General features: G+C 51.5%; 1 protein-coding gene across 1 annotated transcript; it reads right to left on the reverse strand.

Annotated features, from left to right (window-relative positions):
- Positions 1-9,181: 9,181 nt before the first annotated feature.
- Positions 9,182-10,522, reverse strand: LOC108152443. The gene is made up of 2 exons (XM_017281789.2): positions 9,872-10,522; positions 9,182-9,805 (listed from the first exon to the last, which is right to left on the reverse strand). Exons 1-2 carry the CDS (start codon positions 10,497-10,499, stop codon positions 9,423-9,425), a joined length of 1,011 nt encoding a protein of 336 aa, XP_017137278.1. The 5' UTR covers positions 10,500-10,522; the 3' UTR covers positions 9,182-9,422.
- Positions 10,523-14,908: the final 4,386 nt, after the last annotated feature.

Here is a 14,908-nt window from a genome sequence, read left to right on the forward strand (position 1 = left end):
AGTTGATTCAACTCAACCTGAATCACTGCAGGGCCGCACAGGATCTCCTGACGCAGACGGTGCGCGAGCTTGGCTCTGAGGTGGCACTCCTCAGCGAACCACATAAGGTGGGCAGCAGCAGCGATTGGGCCACGGACCTTACTGGCAAAGCGGCCCTGTGGCTCTGTGGCGTCGACGCGCCGCAATTGCGCGACACCAAGTCGGCAGACGGGTTCGTCCGAGGGTATGTAGGCGGCATATGGTTCTACAGCTGCTACCTGGCACCCAGCTTCTCACTGGAGACTTTCAGCCGCATTATGGACGAGCTGAGCTGCGATCTGCGAGGACGGAACAACGTCGTAGTCGTACAAACGCCAGAGGCTGCACGGTGTTGGAGGCTTTTGCCTCTCTGGACGTCGTCCTTCTGAACGAAGGGTCCCAACAAACTTTCAGCAGGGCAGGTGTAGGGTCGATCATCGATCTCACCTATGCCAGCAGCACGCTGGCCCGGCACGCCCGATGGAGGATCAGCGACGTATACACTGCCAGCGACCACGAGGCCATACTATGCACCCTGGGCACCCTTGCCCGATCGAGAGGTACCCCGTTCCGGCATGGGAAGGCGTACCGCCAGGACACGCTGAGGGCCCAAGCCTTCGCAAGCGCCCTTGAGAGCTACTCTGCAAACGATGCAGAGTAGGGAAGTTGCGGGCCTTTTCAACAAATGCCTCCAGGAGGGGACGTTCCCCGAGAGGTGGAAAAGGCAACGGCTGCTACTATTAACCAAGCCGGGCAAGCAGCCAGGGGTGGCCTCTTCCTACAGGCCCATCTGCCTTCTGGACTCCATGGGAAAAGTCTTCGAAAGGGTGATCGGTGCGAGGCTGAGCGCAGCCATCGAAGCAGCAGGCGGTCTCTCCCAGCCCCAATACGGGTTCAGGAAAGGGAGGTCGACGCTGGACGCCATCTTGAGGGTCGTACAAACGGCGGAGGAAGCCATTGCTGGGACTATGTGGAGAGGCGGAACCAAGTCCTATTGTCTGGTGGTGACACTGGACATAAGGAACGCCTTCAACTCGGCCGACTGGACCCGGACGCTGGAGGCACTGAGGTCCTTCAACATCCCGGGCTACCTACTGAATATAGCGCGCAGCTATTTCAGCAACAGGGACAATGGACACATGTCAGGGCTCTAGGGCATACGAAGTCTCAGCCGGAGTCCCGCAGGGCTCCGTTTTGGGACCTCTGCTCTGGAACGCCATGTACGACGGTGTCCTACGCCTCCCGATGCCAGCCAACACTAACCTGGTGGGTTTCGCTGACGACGTCGCAATAGTGGCGGTAGCGAAGGAACTTGCCGCAGTGGAGGAGCTTGCCACCGTCGCCATACAAGCCGTCGAGGCGTGGCTAGCCGCCGCGGGGTTGGAACTGGCGGCCCAAAAAACGGAGGCGGTCCTGATATCCAGCCGTAAAGTGGTCGAGACCGCCAGAGTGCAGGTTGGTGGGACCGCGATCAAATTGCAGAGGTCCATCAAGTACCTTGGAGTCCTCATCGACACGCGCCTGTCCTTCAGGCGCTATCCAGGATGCTGCTAAACACCAGAGGGCCAAAGCAGGCAAAGAGGAAACTGCTGACGGGCGTCGTGACGTCGCAGATGCTCTACGCCGCACCGGTGTGGGCAGAAGCCGCGAAGGTGAGGAGCTACATGCGAGGAGTGGAGGCAACGTACAGACTGTGCGCCATTAGGATCGCGTGCTCGTTCCGGACCATCTCAGACGAAGCCGCGTTAGTCATTGCCGGGCAAGTTCCGCTCAGGGAGCTGATAAGGGAGAGGAAGGAGATCCATGATGCCATGACGGACAGTGCAGCCGAGGTACGCTCCAAAGCAGAAATTAAGGACGCCGCCAGAAGGACCAGCATAGACAGATGGCAGACTCGATGGGACCACTCACCCAAAGGCCGATGGACCCACACCCTCATCCCAAGCATAGCATGCTGGGTTGAAAGGAAGCACGGCCAGGTGGATTTCTACCTTACCCAGGCACTGAGCGGACATGGCTGCTTCCGCGGCTACCTCAAGCGCTTCGGCCACGAGACAGAGGACTGGTGCCCCGAGTGTGGCACAGGCATAGAGGAGGACGCTCGCCACGTCCTCTTCGACTGCCACAGGTTTGACCTCGAGCGTCAGACATTGGAGACAGCAGCAGGGTCTAGGGTCAGAACCGAGACTCTGGTGCCGCTGATGCTGGCAGACCCGAAGGTGTGGGAAGCGACCGCGGAGTTCGCCTCTAGCGTGATGCGAACGCTTAGGTCCTTGGAGAGAAGGCGGAAGGAGCAGACGGAGTTGGTGTCCACGCCACTGCGAAGCAATGCTTTACGGCAGTACCGCAGTCCGCGGGGCCCCTAGTCCCAACATACTCTTGTCCGTTAAATTAAGTTAAATATAAATTGTATAGTATATATTATAGAGCAAACAAATAAGTATATGAATATAAAAAAAAAAAAAAAAAAAAGAGTACATGGGAGAAGATCTTGCGGATTGGCACGCGTCGCCTGGCTAAAAGCCTCGGCTTGACTTCCATCAATATTTTGGCATTCCTTGCATTTTCCTCATTCCTCATCGAATCATCGCGCAGGGCTCGTGAAATTTGAGTGACTGTGTTGTTTACACATCTCAAGTAAATCCGAGCCCGCGGCGACATCATCCTCGAGTGAATCATGGGGATTTCCTGGAAGCAATTGTCGCCTCCGCTGTGGCTTACCCAAGAGGAACACACAGTCCGAGGGGGATCTATGGCTGGTCGGATGGTTAGTCGGATTGGTCTGCGGTCTATGTCTGCCGTGCCGGCCTCTTGACGTCATCTGCCGTCTCGGTACTTACCAAAAACCCCATCCAACCGGCCCTTTCCCCGCGCTGAGGTGTGCTAAGCACTCGGCCAGAGGGTGTACGTGGGGGGAGCTGATGCAAAACTTTCGAAAGACTTAATGTATGCTGGCGCGGTGCCCGCGGTGTCGGGCCACATTTCACGCTTCATTTGCCAGCGACGGGCAAACCAAACGGACAGAGGGACGGACGGATGCCGGCGGTGACGTTGTCGTGTCGGGTTTGATTTTGATAAAATAGGCCAAAGTGCTCATCAATAATCATTTCTGTAAAAATCCGTGAGCAAAGCAATTATTTTTACAAAATGAACGCCCGCTCCACACACCATTCAGGGCAATCCATTTTCTGTGTGTGTGTGCATCCTTCACACCTCAAAAATAATAATAATTTGTGGGTAGAAACGTATGTACATATGTTCTTTGGACGTTGACATGCAATGACTGCATCTTTCAAGAGGCGATGCAGTTACTGCACCGTCAAGTGGCCCGTGTGACACCAGCAGAAGGCTGTTACGCGCGGATCCCAGGCAAAACGCAGCCCTCCTCCCGCCCAGCCGACCGGTGCGGTGCGTAGCCGAACCAAACGCGAACATGCAAGAAAGATAGCTATTAGACTAACACTCGAGGAAAATTAGTACTAAACTTACTAAGAAACTAAGCATGCAATCAAAATACAAATACCACTACAGTTACTAATTAATAGAAAGGTGTGTAAGGATTAATAATTTAATAAGAGGAAGAGAATTAGTGGTGGATATAATATGGTAGAGGGAATTATAATCCGAGCATAAGACCCTAAACGGTTCATGCAAGGAATAATTCGATCTACAAAGTGGAAGGAACAACGGTATAATTCTAGTCAGTCTAATAGGAATCGTGAAGTTTATGCGGCTCAACAGATCAGGGCTGTCTATGTCACCCCTGATCAAGTTGTGCATAAATATCACACCAAGCATTTTTCTACGGTTAACTAAGGATGGGAGGTTTACTAATAGTAGTCTACTAGAGTAAGATGGGAGTCTTACATCCGCATCCCAGTTAAGGCCCCGCAGAGCAAAGAGTAAAAAGTTTTTCTGTACTGATTCTATACGGTCCTGGTGTACTTTGTACTGAGGGCACCATACACAGGAGCCGTATTCTAAGATCGGACGAACAAGCGAGGTATAGAGAGTCTTTGTTATATAGGGGTCGTCAAATTCCTTTGACCACCTCTTTATAAGCCCAAGCACGCCCATGGCCTTATTTACCATGGTAGAAATGTGTTCGTAAAACTTTAACTTGGGGTCTAACATAACACCCAGATCATCCACCAGGGTAATTCTCTCAAGAGAACCACCAAATAGGCTGTAGGGAGCCAACAAAGGGCTAGAACGATGAAATGTCATAACTTTGCATTTCGAGGCATTAAGGTGTAACAAGTTTGCACAACACCATGACTGAAAGTTATTGAGATCGGATTGCAAGCGAGCGTACACGCATATAATTAGTTTTACTTGTAAAACTTGGAGCTGTTATAATTGTAAGTCCAACATACTTATCAAATAAATGTTACTCGTTGCCATCAAGCAACTTAAACTACTACAAATTGGGGGCTCGTCCGAAAATAAGCCCAAGACAACAACATTTGCAAGTGAGATTTGTGCGTGCATTTGGAAATTTTGGCGAACACGAGACTGGTGACACAAGAGATCGGTCGCGGTGCGAAATTGAATTGCAGTCTGGCCTATAAGTGCGAGAGAGACACTTGTCGAAGAAGGCGCATTAGTGTGAGCAGACATTCAAGAGAGCTGGAGCGACAAAACTACGGCAGACGGCAGCAAACACAGCAAGAATCAAAACCTTCGTTGTTGTTGTTGTGCATTGCGTCTGAGAGGCTAGAGCTACAAGGAGACAAGCGGCACAGAGACGACAATCTGAGCGCGTTCGTTCCAAAGAGAGCAGAAGCGACAAAACGACGGCAGACGGCAGCAAACACAGCAAGAATCAAAACCTTCGTTGTTGTTGTTGTGCATTGCGTCTGAGAGGCTAGAGCTACAAGGAGACAAGCGGCACAGAGACGACAATCTGAGTGCGTTCGTTCCAAAGAGAGCAGAAGCGACAAAACGACGGCAGCAAACACAGCAAGAATCAAAACATTCGTTGTTGTTGTTGTGCATTGCGTCTGAGAGGCTAGAGCTACAAGGAGACAAGCGGCACAGAGACGACAATCTGAGTGCGTTCGTTCCAAAGGAAGCAGAAGCGACAAAACGACGGCAGCAAACAGCAAGAATCAAAGAACATTGATTGTTGTTGTGTTGCACTGCGTCGGACGGAGACTACAACTACAAGAAGAGACAAGCAGCAAGGAGACGACCATTTTGTAACAGCAGAAGCAGCGACGATTCGGGAAGCGACAACGAGTTAACGGCGAACAGCGAGAGCAAGGCAAGGCAACAAAGAGAGGACGGCAACAGCGACATCGACAGGCAAGCGAGATCTGGATGTGGTGGTGTGTGTGCGTCAAATTTGGAGTCTGGAAAGTTCTGCGCAGAAGCGAGAGTTAACAAGGGTAAACCCATAGTAAGGTGAGCGTTAACAGAGAAGCGATCGTTAACAGTGACGACTTTAAAGGCGTTTTCGGAGTCGATGTTAACTGGAAAATTGTTAACAGGCCAGCAGTAATAAGGTTGTTTAAGTTGATTTAATTACATTTTCTTAGATATAAGCTAATATCAATTATTTTGTATTTAAATCGTCACGATGCAAGTTGAAGAGATAATGACACTGAGAGTCGCAGATTTGCGAGAGAAGTTAAGAGAGCTTGCGTTGCAGACGACGGGACGAAAGCGCGATTTGCAAGATAGACTATTAATACATCACGGCTTTCCAGTTGAGGATGAAGAAGAGTCAGAGAATGAGTCCGTAGTAACAGCAGTGGATGATACCGTAGCAGTTCAACCAGGTACGCGACAGGCAGAGTATAAATCTTGGTTTACGCTAAAAGACCTGGAAGGTAGTGTGTCACAATTTTCTGGTTCTAATAACCCCGACAACAATCAATGGATAGAGGAATTAGAAGAATGCGCAGCTACTGTTCAATGGAGTCAATTACAATTATTCATTTATGCCAAGCAGTTGTTAGTTGGTGCAGCAAAATCTTTCGCTCGTAGTTTGCGTGATATTCGTAACTGGAATTCGTTGAAGGCAGCTCTGTTGGATGAGTTTAGTGTTAAACTGTCGTCCGTAGAAGTACATAGAATGTTGCAAAAGCGCCAGCAGAAAAAAGGAGAGTCGTTGCATGAGTTTTTGTATGCGTTAATGGAGATAGCCAAGCCAATTAAACTAGATGATGAGAGTTTAAACGAATATTTTGTGGATGGTATACCAGACGCTAGGGCAAGTAAGGCAATGCTGTACCAAGCTAGAAACTTAAAGGAGCTTAAATTTCAGATCGATGTTTACCAGAAAGCTAGAGGCGGATCCAAGCCGATGAGTAAGAATTGGCCGCTGAGTAATAAAAGTGAGAGTTCGGTGAAAGGGTCGATGGCAGAGAATTTTAGGAAATGTTTTAAGTGTGGAGACAAATCGCATTTGAGGAAAGATTGTCCCAAAAATGAGTTTTGTTGTTTCAAATGTGGCCAACCAGGACACCGTGCTGCAAGCTGTAATGTCAAGGTCGAAACCAGACAAGAAAAGAGATCGAATACGAACATTATTCGAGATAAGGAAGTCGTTGATAAGCCGTCAGGTATTTTCACTCCATCAGGTTTGGAATTAAAGGATATTAAGTACGCGAATTTGGTATTCCAAGGTTTGATTGATACTGGAGCAGATTTGTGTTTAATTCGCAGGAGGGTATTTTTGAAATTTGGAAATCTTGAACTGATCGGCCAGGAGAAATGTTTAACAGGTATTGGAGATAGTCAAGTTGTAACTTTTGGTAGCTTTTCGATACCAGTGAAAATCGATGAGATTGAAATGGAGGTAGAATTTCATGTCATTCCAGACGAGGATATTGGTTTTGAAGCCATTTTAGGAAGGATTATTCTGGATCATGTTGACATGCAAGTTTCTAAGACAGGAACAAGATTTGTTCGTAGAGTTTGTGGCGAGGATAAAGATAAGAAACTTGATCAGGTAGCATCGTCCTCATGCGTGGAATTGTTTAATGAATATAAAGGCATTTGCATGTCAAGTATTGACGAAGTTGAGAAGGAGTTTTCAATTGATGTTGGTCATCTCATTGAAGTACATGCTAGAGAGGTTGTGGGTATGGTAGGAAAGTACCGTACTCACGGAAATGTAGAAGCGCCGATAAAAATGAAAATTGTATTAGTGGATGAGATACCAGTTTTCCAGCATCCGAGACGATTAGCGTTGTGTGAACAGGAAATCGTGGACAAGCAAGTGGAAGAGTGGCTGGCTCAGAAGATTATAAAGCCAAGTACATCGGAGTATGCATCACCAGTAGTGTTGGTACCCAAAAAGAACGGTAGCAAGAGACTATGCTGTGATTACCGAAAGCTGAATGAGAAAATAGTTCGCGATAACTTTCCAATGTCACATATGGATACAGTGTTGGATAAACTGCAGGGTGCAAAGTATTTCACCACGTTGGATTTAACGAATGGTTTTTTCCATGTGCCTGTAGAAGTCGAGTCTCAAAAATATACGTCTTTTGTGACTCAGAATGGTCAGTTCGAATTTTTATATGTACCATTTGGAATTTCAAATTCTCCAGCGGTGTTTACCAGATTTATAATGGCTGTGTTGAGAGATTTGGTAAGGAATAAGAAGCAGCAGTCTATATGGATGACGTTATTATTTGTAGTCAAGATATAGAAGAGGGTTTGTTAAAGTTGAGAAAAGTACTGAAGATAGCGGAAATGAATGGGCTACGTATAAATTGGAGAAAGTGTCAGCTGTTACGACAAAAGGTTAATTTTCTGGGGTATATAATAGAAAAGAATACGATAAGACCAAGTGATGAGAAGACGAGGGCAGTCGAAAAGTTCCCAGTGCCAGTTGATAAAAAAGCAGTGCAGCGTTTCATAGGATTGACTTCTTATTTCCGAAAGTTTATTGAGGGTTATGCTGTTATTGCAAAACCATTGACAGATCTGCTGCGGAAGGATGTTAAATTTGAATTTAAGGAGATACATCAGGTTGCGTTTGAACAACTAAAGGTAGCATTGATTAGTAGACCTGTTTTAGAAATGTACAACCCGAAGTTGGAGACAGAAATCCATACTGATGCATTAAAATGGGGGTATGGAGCCGTGTTACTGCAAAAGAGTTTGGAAGACAGCCAATTCCATCCAGTTCAATATATGAGCCGTAGGACTAAGCCATGTGAAGAGAAATATCCTGCTTATGACCTTGAGGTTCTGGCAATTATCGAAGCTTTAGCGAAATGGCGTGTATACGTTTTGGGTATAAAGTTCAAAATTGTCACAGATTGTAATGCATTTACAATGACGATCAAAAAGAAAGACGTTCCTTTGAGAGTTGGGCACGTTGGGCCATGTACCTAAAAGATTTTAATTATGTTTTAGAACATCGCTCAAGAACGAAGATGAGGCACGTTTGTAAAGTAGTGATCCTAGGCTGGGGTCAGTCTCAGTCTGCCCAGGGTCACCTACAGTTTATTTGTAAGTTGCTGAGACGTTGAGACTGGGGGGGGGAGGCGGGTCGTTGGCGCAGGGATCGCCGAGCCGCCGTCAACGACGGGGCCTTCGGGAGAAATTAGGGAGGGGGGGGGAAAGCGGCGTTGGGCCGGGCGGCGCGAAACTCACCCGAGACGCTGCACTCCCCGACTTCAGCAGGGTAAAACCCCTGTTGCCAAGGTCGAAGTGGGCCGCGGGTCCGGGGAGGTGAAGGAAAAGGATGAGGGGGGGCGCCTCTGTCGAAACGCGTACCACTTCTCACTCCAGCAGGGTAAAACCCTGTTGCCAGAGTCAGAGCGGAAGCGTAGTGACCGAGAACAGTCAGGAAAACGGGTGGGGAGGGGGTGGAGAGATGACCGCAGTCGGTGGTCCGACCAGAGAAAATAAATGGAAGCCAACGCGTTCTTAATTCTATGATCGAAGTTTTATTGGATTGGTTCCCTCGCACTCCCTCCTACTCCTACTACTACCTTGGCCAGCGGCCAGCTCACCCGCGGATCCGGCGCCTGTGTTCCCGCAGCTCCTCCATGCTTTTCTCTCCTCTCTGGCGCGCGGCCGTTCAACACTTTTTTTTTTTCTCTTCACTTCGATGTCCGCGACGTTCCGTCTTCGCTCACTTCCCAGAATGGACTCCTTCTCTCGCTACGGTCGCTCGACGTTCTCGCCACGCCTCGCGCTCGTTTTTGGGCCAACGGGACTTTTCCGAAAGAGCTCCGCTCTGCTGCCGGCTGAGCATGGCTCCCTCTCCTCGCCGTCTTCTTTGCGGTTGTTCCGTGTGAGCTGGCCGTTTGGCGGGATTTCGGCTATGCAAAACATAACTAGCTTATTTACTACTATAGCATATGGTTGTGAGTAATCCAATTATTAATATTATTATTATTATTCTTGTTACTATGTGAGGGTCCCAGTATGGGTCCTCACACCCTCTCCTTACTTCGGGGGGCCCGTGAGCGAATAGTCACTTTGCTCGTCTTGCTGATGTGGACCTGGAAGAAGGTGTTGTCCGCCTCTGCCAAGAATCGGACATCTTTACGCCGCGGGTTGACGAGTTGTGCCAGGAGCCGGGCTTTCAGGGTGTCTGGCAGCCGGCCGTCGGGCGTACGTACTCTCCAATCCGCCTCCCCAGTCACCCAACGAACGGCTGGGTTGGGGGTCGACGTTTCTGGTATCTCCGGACGGCCGCCTTCGGGATGTAGGATGGCGTCCAGATCGCAGGCGTCCGGTAGCTCTGCGTCTTCGGTGGCGATGTCTTCGGGGCGCAGGATGGCGTCAAAGTTGCTGACGGCCGGTAGTCCTGCATCTTCGGTGGCGATGTCTTCGGGACGCAGGATGGCGTCAAAGTTGCTGACGGCCGGTAGTCCTGCATCTTCGGGGGCGATGTCCAACCCGTCTATCCGTTCGAGAAGGTTGAGCGTATCAAGGGCCCCGAAGAGTGCCGGAAGCGGTGGCTCTTCCCAGCGGAGCACCTCTTTTTCGAACTCCGTCGGCTCGAATTGCTGGCGGTATCCGCGTGCGGTGGCACCTGGCAGCCCGTCAGGGATAGTGATGGCCTCTGCCCCCTCGTCGGGGCTCGGACCCGGAGCGGTGTAGTCGGCTGCTTCTCCTACGGTGGCGTGTCCAGGGCCCTGCGCGTGGTCTTCGGCGACCTGGTCGGGGTTGACCTGGCTGGGGCCCTGAGCATGGGTGAACGTGGCTCTGGCGGCGTTGCCAGGGCTTGGGTCCCTGTACGTCTGGGCCACGTCTCCTGTAATATTGACGTGATCGGGGTCTGAATCGTGCCCCTCGATGATCTGGTCGATGCGGGGCCAGCTTACGACGTCGCCGCATAAATTTTCCCAGCTGAGGACCTCTGGGTGGACTTGGAATTCTCGTGGAGTGGGGCGAAGAATCAGTTCCTCGATGATCTCCCAGTCGACTGGGGGCTCCGGCCTGGCTTTTGTCGTAGTTCTCCGACGGCGGGGGTCTCTCGCATTCGATGAGCTGTGAATAGGCATGGACTTGTTGACTACAGGCAAGAAATACTTTGATACTCTATGAGTGCGGCGGAGCGGTTATAGACTTAATGAGAATCTCCAAAATGTCGGCCTTGGTTGGTCCCTTCGGTACAATCACGGTTGCGGTTTGCCCTTGAAGGAACAGCCACGCCCGCTTCGTTTGGTGCGTCGTTCTTCGAAGGATGTCCGGGTCCCGGAAGCGGATGTGTCCAGGAGAAGCGGCCACGCACGCCTCGTTCGGTGCGTCGTTCCTCGCAGGATATCCGGGTTCCTGAAGCGGATGGGTCCAGGAGAAGCAGCCACGCACGCCTCGTTCGGTGCGTCGTTCCTCGCAGGACATCCGGGTTCCTGAAGCGGATGTGTCCAGGAGGAGCAGCCACGCACGCCTCGTTCGGTGCGTCGTTCCTCGCAAGATATCCGGGTTCCCGAAGCGGATGTGTCCAGGAGGAGCAGCCACGCACGCCTCGTTCGGTGCGTCGTTCCTCGCAAGATATCCGGGTTCCTGATTGGTTTCGTCTCTGTGTATCCGGGGTGTCAGCATCGTCGTGGCGGTTTGAGTAGATCTGCGTTGTAATCAAGATTGTTGTATATTGGTTCGGTCAGGGTCGTCTTCACTGTCCGTCCTGATCTGGTCGGGCTTTTCGTCATCTTCGTCGATGGTCGGGTAGAACGCCTTCAGGTCGTTCAAACTGGCTGATCGCTGCTTACGTCCGTTTAGAACCTGTAATCGGACGAGATTCGGAGAGAGAAACTTGGTCACCCGGTATGGTCCCTCGAATTTCGTGGCCAACTTGGAGGCGAAGCCTTCGGCTGCTTTGGACAGAGTGTGGCGACGTAACATCACTTGGGATCCAATAGCCGGTTTCCATTCCCTACGGCGGAGGTTGTAATGTCGTTTTTGCTCTTCTGATGCTTTGTCGCAGTTTGTTTTTGCGATTTCGAACACCTCTCTCATCTGTCGTGCCCTGGTCTCCGGGTCGGCGATGCTAGTTCCCGTTCCTGGCGTAACCTCGTCGTACAAGGCGCCTGGCAGTCTTAGCTCGCGACCTTGGATCAAAAACGCGGGGCTGAATCGCGTCGAATCGGACACGCTTGAGTTGATCGCGAGCGTGATTTCTGGCAAGAGCTCGTCCCAAGTGTTCTGTTTTCCGTCGATGTATTGCGCCACCATCGTTTTAATTGTTCTGTTCGCGCGTTCTGTTGGATTTTGTTGGGGAGTGTACGGGGGCAGTATGCTGAAGTTCCATCCCTAGGCTTTTGCAGAATCCTTTGAACGATCGGCTGGTAAACTGTGCCCCATTGTCGCAAACGAAGGTACGAGGGGTACCAAAGCGGCTTAGGATTCTTTCTCGGAATGATCTTTCCAGGTGTGGCGTAGTTGCCTTGCGTAGAGGCACCAGTTCGACCCACTTACTAAATGCGTCGAAGAAAACCAGGAGGACGGTGTTTCCATGTTTGGAGCGGGGCAACGGCCCAACAAAGTCGGCGCATAACACGCTGAAGGGTTCGTCAACTTGTCTGGTGAACATTTTCCCCGCCGGTTTGAACTGGCTCACCTTGTATTTTTGGCACACTACGCATTGGCGAACGTATCTGGCGACTTCTCGGAACAGGCCTGGCCAGTAGTACTTTTGGGCGACTCGTGTGCTTGTTTTTCGGATTCCTAGATGTCCGGCCGTCGGGTGGTCATGGCATTCTTTTAGTACGCGTCGTCTATGTTCTGCAGCGACGCAGAGTTTCCATGGGGTGGAGTCTTCTTCTTCGGGCACGGTGTGCAGGCGCCGATACAGTTGTCCACTCTCGCTTCGGTAGTCTTCATATTTGCCCGGCTGCTGCCTGATTCTCGCCAACATTTTCCTGATCCACTTGCACTGTGACTCCTCCTCCAGAGCTTGATGTAGTAACTCCAATGGTTGGCGGGAAAGTGCATCTGCTACCACGTTCTGCTTCCCTCGGCGATAGCGAATATCGAATTGATATTGCTGCAGCTCCAAAGCCCAACGTGCTATCCGTCCAGTGGGGTTGTCGATCGAGTTGATCCATTTGAGGGCGAGATGGTCCGTGATCACGTCAAATCGGTATCCTTCCAAGTAACAGCGCAGCTTGCGGATTGACCACACTATTGCCAAGCATTCCTTCTCAGTAACGGAGTAGTTCTCCTCGGCTTTGGACAAGCGTCGACTCGCGTAGGCTATTACTCGTTCCTCGTCCCTTATCTTTTGTGTAAGGACGGCTCCTAATCCTTGTTCGCTAGCGTCGGTTTGCAATGAGAATTTTTCAGAAAAATCAGGGCAGGCGAGGACCGGCGCTTCGGTTAACCTGATCTTCAACTCCTCGAAGGCTTTCTCCTGTTCTTCCGACCATTTCCATTGCCGATCTTTCCTTAACAACGCCGTCATGGGTTCTACTATTTCGGAAAAGTTGGGTACAAACCGCCGGTACCAGGAGGCCATACCGATGCATCGGCGAAGTTCCTTGACACCTGCCGGAGGTTTCAGGTTGCGCACTGCGGCGATCTTGTCAGGATCCGTGTGTATGCCGTTCCCGCTGATGACGTGTCCTAAATACTTCAGTCTGCGTTTGAAGAAGCTGCATTTGTCCTTGTTGAGTCGAAGATTAGCCTTGCGCAGCCGCTGTAGAACTGTCCCAAGATGCCGCATGTGGTCCTCCACGGTGTGCCCGATGACGATAATGTCATCAAGATAGGCGAATGCGTGTGGTTCCATGTCGGGGCCAATCACGCTATCCAGTGCTCGCTGGAAGGTCGCGCCGGCGGAGTGAAGGCCAAAAGGCATCACTTTCCAGTGAAACAACCCGCGGCCCGGCACGGTGAACGCCGTGCACTCGCGGCTGGTTGGGGCAAGCGGAATTTGCCAGTAGCCGCTCTTCAGGTCCAGGGTCGATATGTACCTGGCATCTCTCAGCTGTTCCAATATGTGGTGAATCCTGGGGAGGGGATACGCGTCGGGGATTGATCGCGCGTTCAACTGTCGGAAGTCTATGCACATCCTGATGTCACCTGTTTTCTTGCCCACGAGGACAATTGGGGCGCTATGTGGACTCTTCGAAGGTTCAATCTGCCCTTCCTTAAGCAGTTCGTCGACCTGTTTATTAATGACGGCTTGCATAGCGGGGTTTTTTGGATAATAACGTTGTTTTATAGGCTTGTTGTCGCGCATCACGATGGTGTGTTCTGCAATGGGGGACACTCCGCTGAGGCCGTCGAATTGTTTCAGTTCCTGTTGCAACCATTCGGTGATCCGGGGTTCCAGGGGTTCGTCGTCTTCGGGCTCGAATCCAGGGGCCAAAACGTCGGGCAATTGGGATATACTCACGGTGGCCACTGTTGCTCCCTGTGTCCGTTCCCTGGTGCGCCTACGGCGGGGCCCGTTGTCGCCGATGCCGGGCTCGAATCGCACTCGTTTCTTGGATCGCTGCTGTACCTCGTGTACCCGGAAGGGGTTTTTCAGCATGGCTCTGTGGTCGAGGCCGGGGAGCGCCGATGTTCATCCGGGTTGGTATCCTGCCGGGGTCGAGACCTCGCCCGAATTCCTAGAATTCCTTGAAGAAACGGCCACGCACGTCTCGTTTGGAACGTCGTCCCTCGCAAATTTTCCCCACCTCACCATCATGGATCCCAGGGGATCGGCCACGCGCTCCTCGTTCGGCACGTCGTTCCTCGTCGGTTCTTGATGCTGGGCGACCCGGTCTCGGCTGAGATTCGTAGGTTGATCCAGGCGGGCTGGGGATCCTATGTCTTGAGTCCTGGTATCATGGCTGTGTTTAAATTGCAGGCGCAAGGGGACTCCTCCACACTGCAGGGTCGCGTCTATTCCGCATAGGAAATCCATCCCGAGGAGGACGTCATCCAGCACGTCTTTCATTACTAGCACCGGCATCTTTACTTGTTGATCTCCTAGTCGTATGTCTGCCATCAGCGCCTGAGTCAATTCCCGGAGGGACCCATCCGCCAATCTGATCGTCGTTCGCACCATCGCTATACTCTGTCCGTTGTCCAGCTCCAGGGCTTTGCGTTCGCTAACGAAGCTCCGTGTGGCGCCTGTGTCCAGAGTAGCGAGTAGGTCCTCTCCTTCCATGGTTACTTGCGCGCGAATTCGTCCTCTCTCCAGCCGCAGGGTTCCCTTTACTGCCTCGGGGTGGGATTGGCGGTCTCCGCCCGGTCCCCTGCCGAGTGAAGCGCCTGTCCGTTTCCCGACGAATTCCTGCGACAGCATTCGATGGTGCGTAGCCCGCGACGGCCGCAGTCCCGGCAGTACAAGACTTGGGGCTGTTTACACTCCCTGGAAAAGTGTCCGGACCCGCCGCAGTTCCTACAAGCATGCTGCACGTCGATTATGGGGTCGGCGTCTTGGAGGATGGTTCCATTCCTGACATCCGGCTGCAGCGAG

The sequence above is a fragment of the Drosophila miranda genome (assembly GCF_003369915.1).
Source record: "Drosophila miranda strain MSH22 chromosome Y unlocalized genomic scaffold, D.miranda_PacBio2.1 Contig_Y3_pilon, whole genome shotgun sequence".
Lineage (NCBI taxonomy): Eukaryota > Metazoa > Arthropoda > Insecta > Diptera > Drosophilidae > Drosophila > Drosophila miranda.

Excerpts from the sequence above, each read along its gene's own strand:
- LOC108152443 (XM_017281789.2), bottom strand. The coding sequence starts at position 10,499 with ATGCCTATTCACAGCTCATCGAATGCGAGAGACCCCCGCCGTCGGAGA. Across the intron at positions 9,806-9,871 it reads GTTGGACATCGCCCCCGAAG|ATGCAGGACTACCGGCCGTC; the intron begins ATGCAGGACTAC and ends TCGCCACCGAAG.